A 21,826-nucleotide genomic window follows, 5' to 3' on the forward strand; every position below is an offset into this window, starting at 1 on the left:
AGCCATCACCATCCAAGGAAATAGGCTCTCATTGTCCACCCTATCTAATCCTCTGATCATCTTGTATGTCTCTATTAAGTCACCTCTTAACCTTCTTGTCTCTAATGAAAACAGCCTCAAGTCCCTCAGCCTTTCCTCATAAGACCTTCCCTCCATACCAGGCAACTTCCTGGTAAATCTCCTCTGCACCCTTTCCAAAGCTTCCACATCCTTCCTATAATGCAGCGACCAGAACTGTATGCAATACTCCAAGTGCGGCCGCACCAGAGTTTTGTACAGCTGCAACATGACCTCATGGCTCCGAAACTCAATCCCTCTACCAATAAAACCTAACACACTGTATGCCTTCTTAACAACCCTGTCAACCTGGGTGGCAACTTTCAGGGATCTATGCACATGGACACCGAGATCTCTCTGCTCATCCACACTGCCAAGAATCTTTTCATGAGCCCAGTACTCTGTAATCCTGTTACTCCTTCCAAAGTGAATCAGCTCACACTTTTCTGCATTAAACCCCATTTGCCACCTCTCAGCCCATCTCTGCAGCTTATCTATGTCCCTCTCTAACCTGCAACATCCTTCTGCACTATCCACAACTCCACCGACTTTAGTGTCATCCACAAATTTACTAACCCATCCTTCTAGACCCTCATTCAAGTCATTTATGAAAATGACAAACAGCAGTGGCCCCAAAACAGATCTTTGCGGTACACCATGAGTAACTGAAATCCAGGATTAACAGTTCCCATCAACCACCACCCTCTGTCTTCTTACAACTAGCTAATTTCTGAACCAAAGCTAAATCACCCTCAATCCCATGCCTCTGTACTTTCTGCAATAGCCTATCGTGGGGAACATTATCAAACACTTTATGGAAATCCATATACACCACATCAACTGCTTTACCCTCATCCACCTGTTTGGTCACATTCTCAAAGAACTCAATAAGGTTTGTGAGGTACGACCTACCCTTCACAAAACCGTGTTGAGTATCCCTAATCAAATTATTCCTTTCTACGTGATTATAAGTCCTATCTCTTGTAATCATTTCCAACACTTTACCCACAACTGAAGTAAGGCTCACTGGTTTATAATTACCAGGGTTGTCCCTACTCCCCTTCTTGAACAAGGGGACAACATTTGTTATCCTAAAGTCTTCTGGCATAACTCCTGTAGACAATGATTACATAAAGATCCAAGCCAAAGGCTCTGCAATCTCCTCCCTAGCTTCCCAGAGAATCCTAGGATAAATCCCATCTGGCCCAGGGGACTTATCTATTTTCACACTTTCCAGAAATGCTAACACCTCCTCCTTATGAACCTCAATCCCATCTAGTCTAATAGTCAGTATCTCAGTATTCTCCTTGACTACACTGTCTTTTTCCTGTGTGAATACTGACAAAAAATATTCATTTAGCACCTCTCCTATCTCTTCAGACTCCATGTACAACTTCCCACTACTGTCCTTGACTGGCCCTAATCTTACTCTAGTGAGATTTCAGTCCATAATTAACGACACAGAAAATTCAAGACCACAGTCTTTCAATGTCTATGCCATCAAGTTCCTTCAAACCTTATATGTTTCAAGAAAATAATATCTCATTTTTCTAAACTTCAATGAGTAAAGGCTTGACATCATTAACCTTTCTAAATAAGATAACCTCTTCCCATAAATCAGCATAATGAACTTTCTCTGAACTAGTTCTGATGGAGGTTAACACAGTGTGCCTGAAGTGGGGAAAAGAAAATAACCAGCGATCTCATCCCTGGGCACTGTTGAGGATACTTGTTGTTGAAAGACTTTGAGTCCACTGGTGAGGACAGTTGTGCCCTTTGCTGATGTTATCCATGACTGCAAGAATTACTTACACATAGCGTGTAGTCACTGAGTCAGGGCACCATAATGTTTTCAATGTTTGCAGAAAAATCCCTTAGTGAGTGTTAGTTTAGTCAATTAAGAGGGAACAAAAGAGAAAATGAAAGCCACTTTAATACAATCTTTGCTGATAGTATGAAAGAGAGCCTCTGTTTCAGCACTTCGAGTTAAGGACTGCTCCCTGCTGGTCATTTTCAGAAAATACACTTGTATAGGATAACTGGTAAGAATGAACAAGGGGCTGCTAAATAAAACCACGCACTGAGCAAACATTTCACTGTTGATATTGAGTGAGCAGTTCTCAATGATTGTTCAATAACTGTTAAGCTGCGATTTCAAATGACAATCTTGTTATGGGTATGCCCTTCCAATAGCTATTTGTTGGGATTAAAGCCCTGTAGATCGCCAGATTAGATTGAAAATCCTTTGGGCCAAGCTCCTTATATAAAGATTGTAAATTTCACAAGGAAGCAGGAGTACAGTAGCAATTTGGTTACATTGCCACCCTTAGAAACCAGAGGACTGGATTAATCCTCCAGAGACAAGGTTTTAATTCCTTCCATGGCAACTGGCAAACTGAAATTCCAGCAATTCAATAAATCTGGCACCACACTACAGGCTTGTTGTAAAAATATTTGCGATTTACTCAGGGTCTTGAGGAAAGAAATTTGAATTGTCCTCACCTATTCTGGAATATCTGTGAAGCCAGACCTACAGCAATGCAGTTGACTACCCCAGCAAGCCACCCAGCTTTTTGGGAATGAGAAAATGCTGACTCTCCTTATGACGCCTACAGTCCATGAATAAATTAAACCCATTTATTTGAACCAAGTTTTCCAAGAGTGCAAGCTTAGCCATAGGAAGTGGTTTTGGACAAAAAACACAAAGAATTTCTTTTTGAAGATTTAAAGCATAGCGAGGTACACACACAGGCCTAAGAATGGAACAATGGGATTTGTTTTGGAATGTCTAACAAAGATCTCACAGTGAAACAATCATCCTAATGTGAAACTTGTGCTGAAAACGTTTATAATTTCATGGGAGGAAACTGGCAAAGGAAACACAGTCATATCAGGACATGAGATCACCCCTTGATATTCAATGGAATTAACATTGATGAATTCCCCATCAATGACATTTTGGGGTTAACACTGACCTGGACTAGCACTGATGTGGAGATGCCGGTGTTGGACTGGGGTGGGCAAAGTCAGAAGTCACATGACACCAGGTTATCGTCAGGTGAAGGAGTAGTGCTCGGAAAGCTTGTGATTTCAAATAAACCTGTTTGACTATAACCTGTGTCATGTGACTTCTGACTTTGGACTAACACTACAAGTACTATGGCTGTAAAAGCAGGTCAGAGGCTTGCAATACTGCAGTGAGGCACTCAATTTCTGACTCCCAAAGCTTGACCACTATCCACAAGGCACAAGTCAGGAGTACAATGGAATACTCCCCACTTAGAATCCATACAACATAGAACCGCTACAGTGTGGAAACAGGCCATTTGGCCCATTGAGTCCACACCAACCCTCTGAAGAATATCCCACCCAGATCCAAACCCCCCACCCCATCTCCCATTTCCCATAGCTAACCCACCAAGCCTGCACACACCTGGACATTAAGGGGTAATAAGCATGCCAATCCAGCTAACCTGCACATTTTTGGATTGTGGGAGGAAACTGGAGTACCAGGAGGAATGTGCAAACTTGACTGTTTGAGTGCAGCTCCAACGCCAGCCAAGAACCTAACATTGTCCAGGGTTCTAATCCTTAGCATTACCCTGTCATGCACTTGAATGGCGCCCTTTCCATTAACTGCGGTACTTATTCCCTCCATCATCAGTGCACAGTCACAGCAGTGTGTACTATCTACAAAATGCACTCAACAACTCAATGGACAGCACATTCCAAACTCATAAACACTCCCATCTAGAAGGACAAATGCAGCAGATACACTGAAACACCACATCCTGCAAGTTCTTCTCCAAGCCACCCACCATTCTGACTTGGAAATATTCCTTCAGTGTCACTGGGTAAAAATCCTGAAATTCCTTCCTTAATAGCATTGTGGTCTACCGAAAGCACATGGGCTACAGCAGCTCAAGAAGGCAGCTCACTGTCACCTTCTCAAGAGTAACTACAGATGGATGAAAAATGCTACCCAGCCAATGACACCCACATTAATGAATAAAAATGAACACATCACACAAGCTCACTCATTTCAAAGAAGATCAATGATCTCTAGTGTTTCTGTAAATGAGTGGGTATGAAACAAATGAGCACAAACCAATCTCCACTCTTGCCTTCACCTGAAAAAAAAGACACCATTATAGATGGATCATTGTGTACTTACCTATTTAGTATAAGTATTTCTTCCAAGGTGGAAGTCAGAATATTAACATAGAACATTACAGCACAGTACAGGCCCTTCGGCCCTCGATGTTGTGCCGACCTGTCATACCAATCTCAAGCCCATCTAAACTACACTATTCCATGTACGTCCATATGCTTGTCCAATGATGACTTAAATGTACCTAAAGTTGGCGAATCTACTACCGCTGCAGGCAAAGCGTTCCATTCCCTTACTACTCTCTGAGTAAAGAAAATATTGTAACTGATTAAATATTTTATTAGTTAATTATTATTTTCTTAATAGCACCAAATGGACCCAAGTAAAGTTCATCATAGTTTAACACAGAGTAATCATTCTTTGAACCTGGCTCTCCTTACAAATTCATGGGGCAATCTTTCCCACATTATCCATGATCAGGTCTCTAACCTTAAGTTCAATGTCAATTCATGGTACAGAGGAACATAACAACAGGAGTAGGCATGAGGCCAGGAGGACCAGGAGTCGCACCCCTTTCCGCCCTGCCAATCTGTACTCCCAGCCCTCCTCCTCAATCCCAAGAATCTAAATCCCTCCTTCGTACACCATTCGTCCAGCAGCGCATTCAACAAAAGAGTTTCCTCATTTAGTCAAGGAGGATTTAAATGAGAATGGGAAGGGTCAGGAACCTGAGTGGGAGACACAACAAACGGGAAGAAAGACAGAAATGTAAGCTGGAAGATCGAGCCCAACTATCCCACTCCACCAGGCTGAGGCTGGGAAGGCAAACAGTGAGCCTTTGTGAACAGGGCTACGTCAAAAGAAGGTGGAAGGCAATGGGATTGCCATCATGCCCCACCCTACTGTCTCTGAACCCACCACGAGGAGGGGCATTACATTCTGCCTATTAACCTTGGTCTACTGTCAACAGCAGCTGCCTGATCAATGATTTCCCCTGTAACCTCTTCATTTCAGATTTGCAACATATGCTGAATATCGAATCTGTTCCTGTGTGAAACCTTTAAAATTGCAAATGTTGAAGCCAATGTTAAGTGAGGCAAGTTAATTTAAATCTGAATCGGCAGACAACTCTAGAAACTGGCAGCACAAAAGGGAACATTGATGAAAAATGCACAGTCCTCGCCCTTTGAGAAAGTAGGACTCATTATCTGAGAAGCATCAAATTTATACTGAGTGACCTTAAAGATCCCACTCCATCATAACTGTTTGACAGTTGGCTCCCTTACAGCTAAGAGATGTCGAGAAATGCCACAATTATTATCAGCACAAAGGGAGTTTGAGGCTGTTGGTCCTTCTCCATTATAGGCATGTGTTAAATTACTTGTCTAAAATATTTCACTTCTGTCTGTGATTCATTCACTATTCATACAAGATCATAAATAAATGCAGACAAGAGTCAAATGGAATGCCATATGCAAGTAATACCATCATAATTTATAACACCTTCAGGATCTTTTTTTCAAGAAAGAAAACATCTTTCATTTATTTTCAGTCTTATATCCGTCAGTGCCATTGTACAGTGCAACTGCTTGGTGCAATGAAATGCACTAAATAAAGAATCTCTCGAAGCTAAGAATATAAACTTCACACTAAAAATGGACGATAGGGAAAGGGTCTTTTTTGGGCATTTGAGCTCTCATGAAAAATCTTATCAGGCTTGAAACACTAACTCTATTTCTCTGTTCACAGATAATGCCAGAGTTTGTGCTACATTCTCCTGTGTTTGTTTCACTTTTCCAGCATCTGCAGTATTTTGTTTTTATTATTTTATACTTGTTTTCAGTGAATAACATACAAGGACACCCAGGTCGCTTTGTACATCAACATTTCCCAAACCATCACCATTTAAATAATACTCTGCCATTCAGATTTTCCAACAACTTATAAACAATTTATCTGTGTTACACTGCATCTGCTGTGCATTTGCAAATCTATCAGCTTCTCGAAATGGCCTTGAAGAATTTTTAATATCCTGCTCACTACTCCCCATCGTACCTAGTTTTGTCAGCAAACCTATCAATATACATTGTGAATTTCTGGGGTCCTTGCAGTACCTCATTAATCATCCTTTCCAAAACCGACCCACTTATTTCTATTTTTTATTTTCTTTCTTGCTGACCGGTTCTTGGTCTATATCAATGGTTTCTTCCCAGGTCCAACTTGCGCACTAACCTCTTACGTGGGACTCTATCAGAAGCTTCTTGAAAATCCATTAAATACAATGGTTCTCCCTCATCTATTCTGTAAATTACATCCTCAAAAAATTCCCCCATTCATAAACCCATGCTGCTTTGTGTAATACCATTCTTATCACTTAAGTGCCCTGATAGCACATCTTTCTGTAATAATTTCATATTTATAAGCATGTTTCTGACCACAGTTATTAATCTAACTGGTCTGTAATACCCAGCTATCTCCCTCCCTGTTTTTTTGAAACAGTGGGGCACATTTGCCACACTCTGCAAGTGCTGAAAATGAATTCTCCACAGCATTACTGTAAAAGTAGGTTGCCCAGTCTAAATGTAGATTAAAATCATCTTATGGTTACAGCACCCTGATTGCTTGCACTTCTAATTTTCTGCTTAATGTCATCCGCTCAATCACCATTACTGTCTGAAGGACTATAAACACACTCCTACAATGTTTTCCTTTCCCTTTTGCTACTGAGCACCACCCAGACTGATTCCACATCTAGATTCCTTGCGCCAATATCAATCCTCACAATCGCAGTCATTTCATCGTTCATGAATATGGCCACCCCACATAATTTTCCTATTTGCTTGACCTTCCAAAGGATCGAATATCCTCAGTTCCCACCCTTGGTCACCCAAACTTTGCATCTGGAATCATAATGTACTCCTTTACAAACACTTGTGCTGCTAATTCAACTACTTTACCATAAATGCTCTTGTGTTAAGTCATAAAACCTCTGACTCGTCTTTTTTGACATTTTACAATTTTATTTTTTTCTACAGTCCTAGTTGCTAGTTTCTCTGCATTCCACTTCTGCTCATAGTTTTCTATCTTACAGGGTTTTTGAGAAGATTAGTAGCTCAGGTTGTTGATGTGGTGATGCGAAACGTTTTGGCACCACACCAGGTAACATCATCAGTGCGTCTCCGGTGAAACACTGGTGTTCTGTCCCGCTTGTTATTGATGTGGCCCAGGTTGCTGAGGTGGGTGGCATCATTTCTGGGTTTGTCCCATAGTGTTTAGTACATGTTTGTTAATGGAGTTCCGGTTTGAGTGCCAGGCCTCCAGGAATTCTTGTGCACGTCAAATAACAAGCAGGACAGAACACCGAAGCTTCACCAGAGGCACACTGACGATGTTATGTAGTGTGGTGATGAACGTCTGCCATCAAACCTACCAGGCTCGGCAAGCAAGTCAACAACCATTTCTATCTCACATTTCTGTCTCTTGTTTTCCCGTTCCTTATGTCTCCGCACTCACGCTCCTATCCCTCTGCCATTCTAGTTTCAACCTACCTTCACTTTACCAGTGTGAGGATCTTTGTCCTGGCCCCGCTGGGGTGCAGCCTGTCCATGTTCCAGAGCATCAGTCCCAACACCAAAACAATCTAAATCCCTCCTTCTCAGGCCATCCCTCCAGCCATGCATTCTACAAGTCTATTCTCCTTTTCCTGATATCATGAGGCCTGATTGCCAGATTTCTACCTACGCGAACCTGATGTTTAATTTGTTTCCTAGCTCCCAATATTCTGCTTGGAGGACCCCCTCCCTCTTGTTACCATTGTCAGTGGTGCCAACATGGCACTGTCTGTCCTTCCATCTCCCTTCAGAACATCCTGCAGTCACAGTCTGATATCTTTGACCCTAGCACCAGGGAGGCAACATACCATCCTGGTGCTGTGTCTTCGGTTGCAGAAACATCTGTCTGTTCTCCCTACAATAGAAGCCCCTATCACAATTCTGCTCCCACATTTTTCTCTCTCGCTCACCTCACCCTGTGCAGTGGACACACTTCCAATACCATGGACTTAGTCCTCACTGAATTCCCCTGAGAAACCACCTACATCCATGCAGCATCCAAAATAGGAAATCTGCTAGGGAGATGAGCCGAAGGGACTCCAGAACTACATCCCTTCAGTTTGCTAATCACCCTGTCTGCCTGGACACTCTCAACCTGCAGAGTGACCAGCTCACTCTCAGTGCTATTCACAAAGATCTCAGCTCTGCAAATACACCACAATGGCTTCAGATTCAAACTGGACACTCTCAAAACGTGTAGCAGGAGACACTTCCGGCACACATCATCATCCTGGACACTGGACGTGTCTCAGACGTCACCCATTGCAGGGCAAGAGCATTCCACTGGGCTAAGTTTCCCTGCCACAACTTACCCTAAAATTATCTTCTTTCCACTTAATTCCTCTAGTTTAAAGAATATTAAATAGATATTAAGGGCCTCAGCCATTCATTATGCTTTGAACACATTTAATCTAAAGACAAACTCTTACTTTAAGACTAAAAAGTCAAAACACTCCCTCAAGTTTACTGACCAAAACTGCTGTCACTCACCTTGCACTGAGATCATTTTCCCTGTTAAATCGTTCATGAACATTTACAAAGCTCACCTCTCTCAAAAATTTCTACTCCTGGTCACTTTGAGAGTACCTTTTCACCAGGTCATAATTCTTCCACCCTGAACCACAGCATCGATGACAGTGTACTTCACCTCCCTTAATTCTCTTATTTATTACCAATACTGAGCCAATCATTAAAGACAGAAAAGACAAAGTGATTTTTCTCTCAGAGGGTCATAAATCTTTGGAACTTTCTTCCTCAAAATGGGGGTGGAAGCAGAATCCTGGGACATTTTGAAGTCTGAATTAGATAGGTTCTTGGTAAGCAAGAGGGTTTAAAGGTTCTCAAGAGAAGGCAGGAATGGGTCGAGGTTACACCCAGATCTCATTGTATAGTAGAGCAGGCTCAAGGGGCAAAATGGTCTGCGCCTGCTCGTAGCTTTTATTCATTCATCAAAGGATGGTGTCAACGGCTAGGCCATCATTTATTACCCATCCCTAAAGGCTCTGAGGGCAAACAAGAGTCAACCACATTGCTGTGGGTCTGGAGTCACATGTAAGCCAAACCAACGAAAGAGAGCTGTTCTTTCCCCCTAAAACGCATTACTGAATCAAATGATTTTTAAAATCTTAATCAACAATGGATTTGTGGGTCATCATTAGACTCTTATTACCATACTTATTACTGGATTCAAATCCCACCATCTACCACAGTGAGAAATTGAACTCAGGTCCCAGAACATTACCTAGGTCTTAGGATTAATAGTCTAGTAATAACATGGTAGTCACTGGAACAGGTTCAGCCAGGTGGATCTCATACAGTTTCCTCATTGGGGCTGTTAATCTGCTCCAATCAGGAAGCCCTGGTTGACAGATAAGAAGAGGAGAGTCAGACATCCTATGTGCTCTGAGGGAGCTGGATCAGTGTCAAGGGTTCTCCACGTGTAAATAAAATGTGATTTAGTGATGGGACACTGGCCTCTGCGGTATTTCAAATACTACTGCACTTTTGCTGCCCCATTAAGTTACATATTTGCAGTTGCACAGCATAATCTGACAGCCACATTTCCTATTTTTTAAAAGTAACTATACTTCAAAAACACTGCCCTGGCTATAAGCCTCTTTAGGATTGACCAAGATTGTGAAATCTATGTCCTTTCTTTAACATAATAAATGATTCATGTATTTATTACTAAGTGAACCACAGATTCCGTTTCACAATCAATTTAAACGTCAAAAGATCTTTATGGCCTGATATGTCAAAAGAAATCTCTATGCAGTTTTCTATCTGGGTGAGTCAAGGCCAAGCAATTTTTAAAAATAGAATAACACTTTTTCTCTGTATATCAAATTGCAGGGTTATGTATGTCATTACATTTGGTAATCTGTCTGCACATACCTGTCGCTCGGCAGTGAACTATCATGCCAAATGTTGCCAGCAAAATCAAGATTCGATGACACAAGAGTTTTATCACATGAAAAGCTGAGATGATGGACAAATGTCGCACTCATGTGTCAAGATTAACGCTGACTCTTCCGAATGCTTCACATTCTGATTATGACAAGACTCCAAACAGCTGTTCTCACTAGGATTCTTCATTATTTCATTGAGGGAGACATTTTGAAATGCATTGAGTGTCTCAGAGATGAATGCTTATCTATTTTAACACAGAACAAGTGGCACAATGCTGAGACACCGCTGCCTCACACTGCCAGGGACCATCCAGCCTTGGGTGACAATTTCTATGGAGTTTACACAATCTCCCTGAGTCTGCATGGGGTTTCCTTTGCATGCTTGGGATTCCTCCCACAGCCCAAAGCTGTGTGGGTTTGGTGGAGTGGCCATTCTAAGTTGTCCTTCAGTGTTCAGGGGTGGAGAGGCTAGGTGGGTTATCCAATGGAAAGACAGGGGTATGGGAACAAGGTGGGTTTGAGTGGGATGTTTTTTAGTGGTTGACTCAATGGACCAAGTGGCATCTATCTTCATTGTAGGGATTAAAAAGATTTAAAACATGTGTCTACACAGCATCTATTTTGAAAACAGTTTTCTTTCAAAGTTTGATGGTCACCAAAAAAGGCAATCTCGTGGTGCACTTTAACTGTTGTGCCTTTAGCACTCAGAAAGCTTGTGATTTCAAATAAACCTGTTAGACTATAACCTGGTGCCATGGGAGCTCTGCCTTCAACATTCATAATGGAATCAATAATTGGCCATATGTAATTACATCTTTGAAACGGATCTGCCCATAAACAAGTACGGAGTCCAACACAAAGTAAACCACATTCTTGAAAAGCAGTTCATTGGAAGGAACTGAGCCAAAGGAGCCTGATGCAGGCTGGAGGCGGGTTATTTGGAATGATAAAACAGAAAATCCTGGGGTCCGGACTGGCTGCTTGATTGACCCAAGGCAAGAGGGGAGCATCTACAAATCCCATGGAACTGAAGCAAATTGCAGAAAAATCAATTATCACAACTGCAGATGCAACTTTCTGAGGGTTCAGGCAATTTCACAATCTTACACTATAACATGACAACTTCAAATTTCAAATGAAATTCAAAGAGCTGCGGATGTTGAAAATCAGAAACAAAAACAGAAATTGCTGGAAAGCAGAGTTAACCTTTTGGGTCCATGACCCTGCCTCAGGAATCAGAGTTAACTCAGATTTCTTTTCATAGATGCTGCCAGAACTGCTGAGCTTTTCCTTAGATTTCATAACTTTGAAAAGAAGTGTCTCACTACTTTACATCACTGGATCATTTCGATCGAGACTCAGGTAGAGTGTAAGCAACTGCTTTCATTACAATGCAAGATAATAAAATGTGAGGCTGGATGAACACAGCAGGCCAAGCAGCATCTCAGGAGCACAAAAGCTGACGTTTCAGGCCTAGACCCTTCATCAGAGAAGGGGATGGGGTGAGGGTTCTGGAATAAATAGGGAGAGAGGGGGAGGCGGACCGAAGATGGAGAGAAAAGAAGATAGGTGGAGAGGAGAGTATAGGTGGGGAGGTAGGGAGGGGATATGTCAGTCCAGGGAAGACGGACAGGTCAAGGAGGTGGGATGAGGTTAGTAGGTAGATGGGGGTGCGGCTGGGGTGGGAGGAAGGGATGGGTGAGAGGAAGAACAGGTTAGGGAGGCAGAGACAGGTTCATTACAATGCACTTGCTGTGCTTTCTTGCACATCATTATTTTTAATTCAGCATTTCAAACTCGTGTGTACATTATTTTGTTTTCAGAGTGACAGGTAGGTTTGAAGCTCTATTTCTCCAGGATGTCTTGTCAAAATAGTCCCAGTCTATTCAGCCTCTCCTTATTGCTCAAAGCCTCCAATCCCAGCAAAATCCCAGGCAAGTCTTTTCTGCATCTTCTCAAGTTTAGCAACGACTTTCCTATAGAAGGGCGACCAGGATTGGACACAATATTCTCAGAGGTCTCACCACTTTTAAAATACTGATGATTGTTTGCGCCATCATTGGCCCAAAGTTACAGCAAGAAGAGTTAACTATTTTTTGCACTGCTGTCCTGACAAATGCAACACAGAAAGCTTTGACTTCTTTCCAGCTTGAAGCAATGCTTAGATTCAATAATAACTTGCAAAAAGGAATTTGATAATTACATGAACATGCTTTGCTGCATGCCTATGGGCAAAGGGTGGTGGGGAGTTATTGGTAGTGAAACAAGTTGGAAAATTCAGTCAAAGACCTAACAGAGAAACTAAACAGCCTCCATCTCCCTTATTGCATGCAACAATTCAATCAGCGGCTCTTTGAAGCTGCTGAAAGCTCAACCTCATTTATAATAACGCTCATAAGGTCTTAGTCCACTTCTCAATGTAGATACATGTTACGGTGAGGTTGGCCAAAAGAAGGGAAAGAGGGAAGACAGCAAAACAGTGTAGATTGATACTTTGCATGTAAAGTTGCTTTTCTCTCTCAAACAAACTATCACCCTCTACTGGTAGAAGTGAGAAGGGAATCGCTGTACTTTCACTGACATAAAATTGTAGTTTGCACATCAGCATATCCAAAGTTTTGTCACTCCTCCATGTGAAATGAGCATTGCCCATTGCAGGTCCAATGAAGTGCACAACCAAGCAATTGCTTTTGTAAAAGGAACTCAGAAAAGAGAGCTCTCCAACATGTAAAAGGGGCTATCTATAGTCAGTGAAGATGGCAAACCAGATTGAGAGAGAGTAGATAATAAAACATACAGCATCCTAGGTTTTATCAATAGGGCATAGTATGGAAGAGCAAAGAAGCTACAATGTACATGTACAAGGCACTAGTTTGGCCCCAGGTGGAGTATTCTGTACAGTTCTGGTTAACCTGCCAGAAAAAGGATCTTATTTAACTGGAGCGTGTTCAGAAAAGGTTTACCAGGATTTACTAAAATTGGTGGTATAGTTGACAGTGAAGAAGATTATCTCAGATTACAAAGCGATCTGAACAAATGGGCCAATGGGCTGAGGAGTTTCAGATCGAGTTTAATTTGTTTGTATGCGAGGTATTACATTTTGGTACAACAAACAAGGGCAGGATAGACAAACAGGAGGCTGGAAGAACACAGCAAACCAGGCAGCATCTGGAGGAAAGGAGAAGTCAACGTTTCAGGTATTACTCTTATTCAGGACAGGACTTAGGCAATTAATGATAGGACCCTGTTGTTGAACAGAGAGACTTCAGGTTTTAGGTACATAGTTCTTTGAAGATTGTGTCAAGGGTAAGCAATGGCCTAGTGGTATCACTGGACTGTTAATTCAGAGGCCCAGATAATGTTCTGGAGACCTGGGTTTGAATCCTGCCACAGCAGATAGTGGAATTTGAATTCAATAAAATATACCTGGAATTAAGAGTCTAACGATGACCATGAATCCATTATTGATTGTTGGGAAACCCATCTGGTTCACTAACTTCCTTTAGGGAAGTAAATTACTGTTCTTACCTGGTCTAGCCTACATGTGATTCCAGACCCACAGCAATGTGGCTGACTCTTAAAAATTAGGGATGGGCTGCCTAACCAGCGACGCTTTCATCCCATGAATGAATAAAGAAAAAGAAAGTTAGGTAGGGTGGTTAAGATGGTGTTTGGCACTCTTGACTTCATTGCTCAAACCATTGAGTATAGTAGGTAGGATGTTGAGGCTGCACAGAACATTGGTGAGGCCACTGTTGGAGTACTGTGCATAATTGTGGTTGCCCTGCTATAGGAAGGATATTATTGAATTGAAGAAGAGTTCTGAAAGTATTTACCAGGATGCTGTGGTGACTAGGGGCTTTGAGCTATAGGGACGGGTTGGATAGGCTGGGATTGTTCTCACTGAAGCATAAGAGGTTGAGAGAAGGACCTTTTACAGTTTTATAAGATTATGAGGGGCATAGATAATGTGAATAGCAAAGGTCTTTTCCCTTAGTTGGGGGAGTTCAAAACTAGGGACCATATTTTTAAGGTGAGAGGAAAAAGATTTAAAAGGGACTGAGGGCGAATGTTTTCACATAGAGGGTGGTTAGTGTGTAGAATGAACTGTCAGAGGAAGTGATAGATGCAGGTATAGTTACAAATTGAAAAGACATTTGACAGGTACATGGTTAGGAAAGGTTTGTAGGGATATGGGCCAAACACAGGCAAGTGTTTGGGAAACTTGGTCAGCATGGACTAGTTGGGCCAAAGGTTTTATATCCATACTAAATGACACAATGACTCTATTCCGGATGCTGCATTTTAAAGATGGATGTGAATGCATTGGAGTGGGAGCAGAAGTGGTTTGGACAGTGATTCCAGGGATGAGCAATTTCAGTTACAAAGATAGATTGGAGAAGCTGGGACTGTTTCCCTTGGAGAAGAGAAGGTGGAGAGGAGATCTGATAAGGTCGGGAGAGTATTTGAGGTGGGCAATCTCACAACATTTTAAAAGATCTTGGGTGAGCACGTGAAGTGTCATAACATTCATGGCTATGGGCCTAGTACCAGAAGGGTAGTCGTGTATTTTTGTAAGTCCAGGCTCTTTTGTACTGTATGGTTCTCAAAATCATGAGAGGTCTAGATAGACCAGACAGGGAGAAAGAAACATGCGAGTGGGAGAACACACGTTGAAAGAAATTGATCAAAGAAGTAGAGGTAATATGAGAAAAACCCTTATTGCAGAGCACGTGGCTTGGAGGCTGTCTGAAGATGTGGTGAAGACAGATTCAATCGAAGCTTTTAGAAGAGATTTAGACTGTTATTTATTAAGAAGAAAGTGCAAGATTATGGAAAGAAGTCAAATGATTGGCACTAGGTGAGATGCTCATTTGGAGAGCTGACATATACACAACAGGCCAAATGGCCTTTTTCTAGCTTGTTACAATTCTCACATTCAGTGATTTAGGAAAGTGCACTGCAAATACTTTCCACTTCTTCACGCATATTACATCCAGACAATGTATTCCATTTGCAGCTCCTCGCCAAATATACATTTTCCTTTCATTGGAGCTTTGACTTTTGCCTGAAATACATTCCCATAGGTTTCAGGGAAGCCTTGTACAAGTGTCTATTTTACAAATGTGGGAATTGTCACTGGATTTAGGCAAATACTTGACAACAGACTGAACACAGCTAAGCTCAGCACTCTCCCCATGCTAAGATCCCCCTTGTGCATTTCCGGGAGGAGTCACAGGAGGAATGAAAATCAGCAGATGTTTCCCTTTCAAAGGAAGTGCAAATACTTTGCAGGATCCAGGAGGCCAATGTCCCATTCTGGGGGAGTCCTGGACCATGTAAGTGAGTTGGCAACTCCATCATGGCAAGGTCAACTGTCTTAGCTGTATCAAAGAAACAGATGGACTCAGCTAACACAGTAAAAACTGGGCACCAAAAATGGGAACTCTCGACACTGGAAGACTTGAATGGAATTTTTGGCTCAGTTTGAATTCAGCGTTTGTGAGGTGACTATGAAGCGGCATGGCTGGCAGACGGGGAATGTAGTTTAGTGGGGGTAGGTGAGTGGATGTGAGTGACGAGTACAAGAGGTTGTCAGTTATTTTGTCACTTTGCTTTCTCTAAGTCAGTTAATTATAATCACAAAACTTAAAATCCAAATGCAATGAGGGAAGTTTTAAAACCACACCTGGGCTTTGTATGTAGACATAATTACAAACATAGCAATGGAGTACAGCCCCCAAACTCAGCACCTACTATTTTTTGCAAGGGGTGGGGAATGTTGCAGGGAGAATGAGGTTGGATTTAAACTTGCACATAAAGCGCTGCTGTCTTGGACTGAACTTTGTTTTGGTGGAGAGATACCCAAAACACAGCTTGTGCACTTTGCACCCAATATCAGGTCAATAGCTGACAGAGTTCTTTGGAGAAGGGTGGTATCACTTTGAAGTTGTATGATAACCTTTGGGATGTGGTCCCAAGGCACATTTAACAGTTAGCAGCAAGAGGTATCCTTTTGAATGGGCTAAGTACCCTTAGGGATTGTTAAAAGTAGACATGCATGTGTATAAAGAAATGCATACATTCATTTGAACTGTCAATATACCTCTCAAAAGGACCTCTTAAGCTAGTAGGGTATTTAAACCCATGACTTCGAATATTTGAAACAATAAACTGTCAGCATTGATAAGAAAAATCAGTACTTTCTATTTCACTCTTTCCACTGTCATAAGCTAGGAATTATCATTCCAGGATTAGTGCTGGATAACTGATTTCACAGTTTTTCATTATCATAGTGGGATGCCTGTCAGTTCATAGTTTGACAGCTCCAAGTGGTTATAAACTCTTTGAAGTGGGACTATTAATTCAAAGATTAACTTGTAAAGTGATTAAATGTTATGGGAAAATGAGATTTTATCAATGAGAGTGTTTCATTTCAAAATAGTGAGCTCACTAATTGATAGAAGTTTATTTAGTCTCAGCACACATCCTGAGGTTTGGCCATGACGGGCAGGTTAACATGGTAAGGGAAATGCAGACGGTGTTGGGATGGGTTGGCCTGAGCTAACACGGTGCGAAGCTGCATGAACACAGCAGGCCAAGCAGCATTAGAGCAGCAGGAAAGCTGACGTTTCCGGTCGAGACCCTTCCTCAGAAATGGGTTGGCCTGAGTTGGTTCTCATTTGGCACAAGGGTCATGGGGCATAGGTTGGCTGGGAAGCTACGAGGGGCAGTGGGTGAGTTGTGACTATGAAGTGGCATGGCTGGCAGATGGGGAATGTGTTTAGTGGGGGTAGGTGAGTGGATGTGAGTGACGAGTACAAGAGGTTGTCAGTTACTTTATTTCTTTCTTCGTTGCTTTCTAACCAATCCATTTCCATCCTTACCTCTGCACCTTTTGCAGGGTTGTCCACCAGAATTCCTAAGACTCAGCCATAGCCACTGTCTCCCATATCCCCACCTCTTCCTGGGTGCATTCTCCTGCACTGGGCTTGCAGAGCCCAGAATTCTCCCAACTTTATGCTCCCAGCCAGAAAACCAAAGTCCAGAGCATAGTTTCAACTACAATTTTTAAAACCTTCTCCGCATCCTCAGTATGACCAAAATACTTCAAGAACTCCAAAAGTTCTCAAGAAGGATCATTGGACCCAAAAAGTTAATTCTGCTTCCCTCTTCACAGATGCTGCTGAGTTTCTCCTGCAATTTCTGTTTTTGTTTCAGATTTTCAGCAAGCGCAGTTCTTTCAATGCTTTTTTTCTATCATGAATTCCTATTGTTTTTATCAGGAATGAAAGACTAACAGCGAATGCAAACTTGTCAATGCAACCCACATCACTTGACAAAAATATGTAGCAAGCAAACTGCACTCAGAAAGGCTCCGTCGTTTGCAAACAAACAAACAAAGATAAGACAATCTGTTAGAATGGCATTGATTGAAGAATATTAATTGGTCAGAACAACAGTCTTCTATTCGAAAAGTGGAATACTGGTGATTGCTGGAGATCTGAAATAAAAGCATAAAGTGCTGTACAAGCTGAGCAGATAGGAGAGCATCCATGGAGAGAGAAACAGTTAATGTTTCAAGTCCGGTATGACATTTCATTGGAACTGTACTGAAAAGTAGCTATTGGATTTGAAGGGTATGTGTGAGAGAGAAACAGAGTTAAACTTTACAGAGTTTCAGTACCGTTCCAATGAAATGTCATACCGGACTTGAAACATTAACTGCTTCTCTCTCCAGCCATACTGCCAGATCTTCTGAGCTTCTCCAGCACCTTCTATATGATTAAAGTTCTCTATCCTCATTTTGAATTGTGCAACAGCAGCTGTTAATGTGCCTGAGCAAGCAGATAGGACTTAACTGTCGTTCATCCAAAAGACAGCACCGCATTGGCATGTTTGCATTTACTCCCTTAGGGCTGCACTTAAAGTCCTCCAGCTCTCATGTCCGTGCACGGGGTGGGGAGTTTAAACTGAGGCACGACTAAGTCAAGCAGCACCTAACTGGCACCTTGAATGCGAACGTACAAGTGATAAAAGTTATACCTTTCTCATTACTTGCTGCTGGCGTGTGAGCAGATTTGGATTTATCAAAGTTGTTGAAGCTCTGACTGCGCCTGTTGTTTGCGCTGGTGGATACACGAGCCTTGTTGTCGCTGCCAGCAGCTGACAATCTCGTTGTGGGGGCTGGAAGCCTGTAGACAAACAAATAAAAATAGGAAATAGTGAGCCCAGCTGATTATAGTAAATAGTGAACCTGAGTGAAAATATTAATAGCAAGCCCAACTGAAAACCGAAAATAGTGAGCCCAACAGAAAATACTAAGTAGCAAACCCAACTGAAAATTGCTGGCATATGACAACACCACAAGAAACAAAACTTGTTACCAACAAAGAACTTGAACAAACCACACGGCACACTCTGTGTTTTGAATTGAGACAGTTTTGGCAACGCTGGCATCAACTCAACATTAAGATCAGGGAATGAAATTAAACCACAGGCTATTGAAATTGCTTGAAGTAACTAAAATGAAATGCCTTAGAAAACGCACATTGAGTTAGTGAATAGAAACCTGATTCTGAAGTAAACATTGCTGTCAGGCAAATTAACAACTCAACTCACAAACACAGAAAATTAACTGAGCTTTTTCTGCTTGCAAAAGAAACAAGAATTGGAGGGCATGGGTTTAAAGTGATGTGCGAAAGAAGCAAGGGTGATGCGGTTAAAAAAACTTTTTCATACAGTGAGTACTTAGGGTGTGGAATGCACTGCTTGGAAATGTGGTGAAGACATTGAAGAGGGTATTGAATGGTTATTTGGATAGTAGATTGGTAGTGGATTCGCTGACTTTAGGTACATTTAAGTCGTCATTGGACAAGCATATGGACGTACATGGAATAGTGTAGTTTAGATGGGCTTGAGATCGATATGACAGGTCGGCACAACATCGAGGGCTGAAGGGCCTGTACTGTGCTGTAATGTTCTATGTTCTATGGATAGGAATGGTATGCAGAGATATGGGGAAAAGGCAGTAGACTGGCAGTAGTTAATACAGCCAAACTAAACAATAGACTTGTTGCTAACATGATGAGCTGAATATCCTCTTTCTGCACAGTAAGGATTCTGTGATTCTGTGAAAACACTTGGAAGGAAATCTTGATCTTTATAATGAAAGAAATGAAAGAATCTCCTGCACCATGGCATTCAGGCTTTTCATTGAACTGAGATCAGGTGAATTATACAAATTCAAAACAATTCAGTATACATCTACTCAATTTGAAAGCATCAGTGTTTGAACTGTGACCACACCATACAAAGGTTTCAGGTTTTCAATTTACATAAAGCTGGTTCATGCCATGTTTCTGTTTGAAGAAAACTAAAGCTCAACAGGGTGATGAGGTGATTCATACATGTGCTGTTCTGGTGCATCACTAACATCCAGCTTATCAATTGAATGTTAAACTGTTCTTGTGTTTTGACTTGAAGACAGTGCTGTCCATGATTCCTGCTAAGGGCTAGGTACTGAGCAAGCATGAAACCTAGTTAAGGCATGAATAAATGGAGCTCTGAATCCCGCAGTGGATGCGCATTTTCATACTCCTTCAATGTCACCAATTTCTAAAAGGATCAGCAAATTTATTAAATACGCAGTTGTTGTTTGAGCATCAGTTCAGACCAGGTTCAGTCCCAGACACAGTCTCAATTGTGAAGTTGCACAGTTTGATAGTTGGCCAACAAGTACCATCAGGACCAACAAATAAGGCAAGATCACTTGAGTGAAGTGCCCGACAGTGATGAGCAGGGGGAAATCAATCAGAACTGGAGAGAGTTGGGAGAACTGGTGGGAGGCATGCTTAATATTTTACCACACTTTAACAAAATAGGATGCAGTATCTTTCAATTCAAGCAAAACACTGCAGATGCTGAAAATCTGAAATAAAAACAGCAGAAATAAGCAGGTCTGGCAGCAATCTGTGGAGAAACAGAGTTAATCATTCAAGTCTGGCATGGACTTGGGACTCAAAGCAAGGCTTTGGACTTGAAATATTAAATATGTTTCTTCTTCCACAGATCTGAGTTTCTTCAGCAATTTTTCTGTTTATTATTGGGATTTCTTTAAATGGACAGGGAGAGCTGAACACATACCCACTGATAATAGCACTGCAGCAAAGATGATGGTGTGAACTTAGTAGGTTGGAAAAATGCCTAGCCATGCAGGTACAGTCAAATCAGACACCTCTAATGTTAAAGCGATCAGTGGGCTAAAAACAAGCAACACCAGCTGACCTAGAGGTCTTTCTTTGATTGGGCGCATGTCTTGTGCTTTTGCTTTGGGAAGATAACCTGGATGACACACTGCGACAGAAAAGAAGAAAGGAAAAAATGATCATGAATAAAGGACAGAGCATGAGTGCACAGCAAGACCAGAGAACATGAAACATGAACCTTTACAGCACTTTCATCATTTCAAAGTTCAAATTTCCACTAAATTCTACCCAAGACATCTGAAGTCATGAAACAAACACTACCCAAATATTATATATAATTCATGACACTGTGCAACAGAGTGGCCGTTCTGTCCTGACTGAAAGGGCAAATAGGTTGATAATCAAATTATAATGGAAGACCGAAGATATTACTGGTGCTTACACTGAGGAAAAGAGAAAGCAGATTAGAAATGACTTTGCTGGAGTCTCCAAGCTATTGAATGTAAAATGAGCTCGGCTCCAAAACAATGGCTTGAGAATGTTAACATGAATTCTGAAAGTTAGGTGGATCCATTCAAATTTAAAGGAGAAAACGTGAATACACAGTGAACATGCAACTTCTTTTTCATACAAGATGGTGAACAAATGATGAAGGGTCTAGGCCCGAAACGTCAGCTTTTGTGCTCCTGAGATGCTGCTTGGCCTGCTGTGTTCATCCAGCCTCACATTTTATTATCTTGGAATTCTCCAGCATCTGCAGTTCCCATTATCTCTGAACAAATAGAGTAGTCTACACAGAGCAGCAATGAAAGCAGAAAATGTTTGAAATTTAACAGGACAACAATTACATTTTTCAAAGATGAAAATAACCGAACCTGCGGTGTCAGTACATATAATTTGATGTTCTGAGACAACTGGAACATATAGGGAGGCACGTTCAATAATGTAGGCTATTAATGAGAAATTGTGATGCCCTGGAACTAGTCCAAGAGTCACAAAGAGTTCGGAGGAATTTCACAGTGAAAATTTCTTTGTGAAATTGACACATCTCTCTATTCCATCAGTAAGAGTAAAGAATAAAGAGTAAAGTGATACACAAGTCTGCAACATCTAACAGGGTGGACAAATAAAAATTAGCACTGATACTCATTCCTGATCCCATTTTTGTACTTTCTGCAGTGCAATGTCATATAAAGAGATCCAGCATATTACGACTTAACACCACATCCATTGGAAAAGGAAAATCAAGCACAGTGCAAAACTGACTGACTTTCTTCATCAGTGACAAATTAAAGTTGGAGTTGAGTGCTGCTGACCTGCTTTTTGGCATATTACATGTCTTATAAAATAAACTGGAACCTTCATGCTGAGGAGAACTGCCCAAGCAAAATGGCTTGACTGGGCATAGTATCTGCCAAATTCAATGCCTAA

The 21,826-nt window shown here is 41.6% G+C and overlaps 1 protein-coding gene across 4 annotated transcripts in view; it reads right to left on the bottom strand.

The window, feature by feature from the left end:
- nav2a (neuron navigator 2a) overlaps nucleotides 1–21,826 on the bottom strand; it is a 566,581-nt gene that overhangs the window by 314,729 nt on the left and 230,026 nt on the right. For 3 of the 4 annotated variants that reach the window (XM_059652190.1, XM_059652189.1, XM_059652188.1), the window contains exon 6: nucleotides 18,234–18,382. In XM_059652190.1, the coding sequence (XP_059508173.1) occupies nucleotides 18,234–18,382 (149 nt within the window). Of the gene's footprint in view, nucleotides 1–18,233; nucleotides 18,383–20,474; nucleotides 20,544–21,826 lie in introns of all 4 variants that reach the window. The other variant, XM_059652187.1, reaches the window with a different exon arrangement.

The sequence above is a fragment of the Stegostoma tigrinum genome, chromosome 17 (genome assembly GCF_030684315.1).
Source record: "Stegostoma tigrinum isolate sSteTig4 chromosome 17, sSteTig4.hap1, whole genome shotgun sequence".
NCBI lineage: Eukaryota > Metazoa > Chordata > Chondrichthyes > Orectolobiformes > Stegostomatidae > Stegostoma > Stegostoma tigrinum.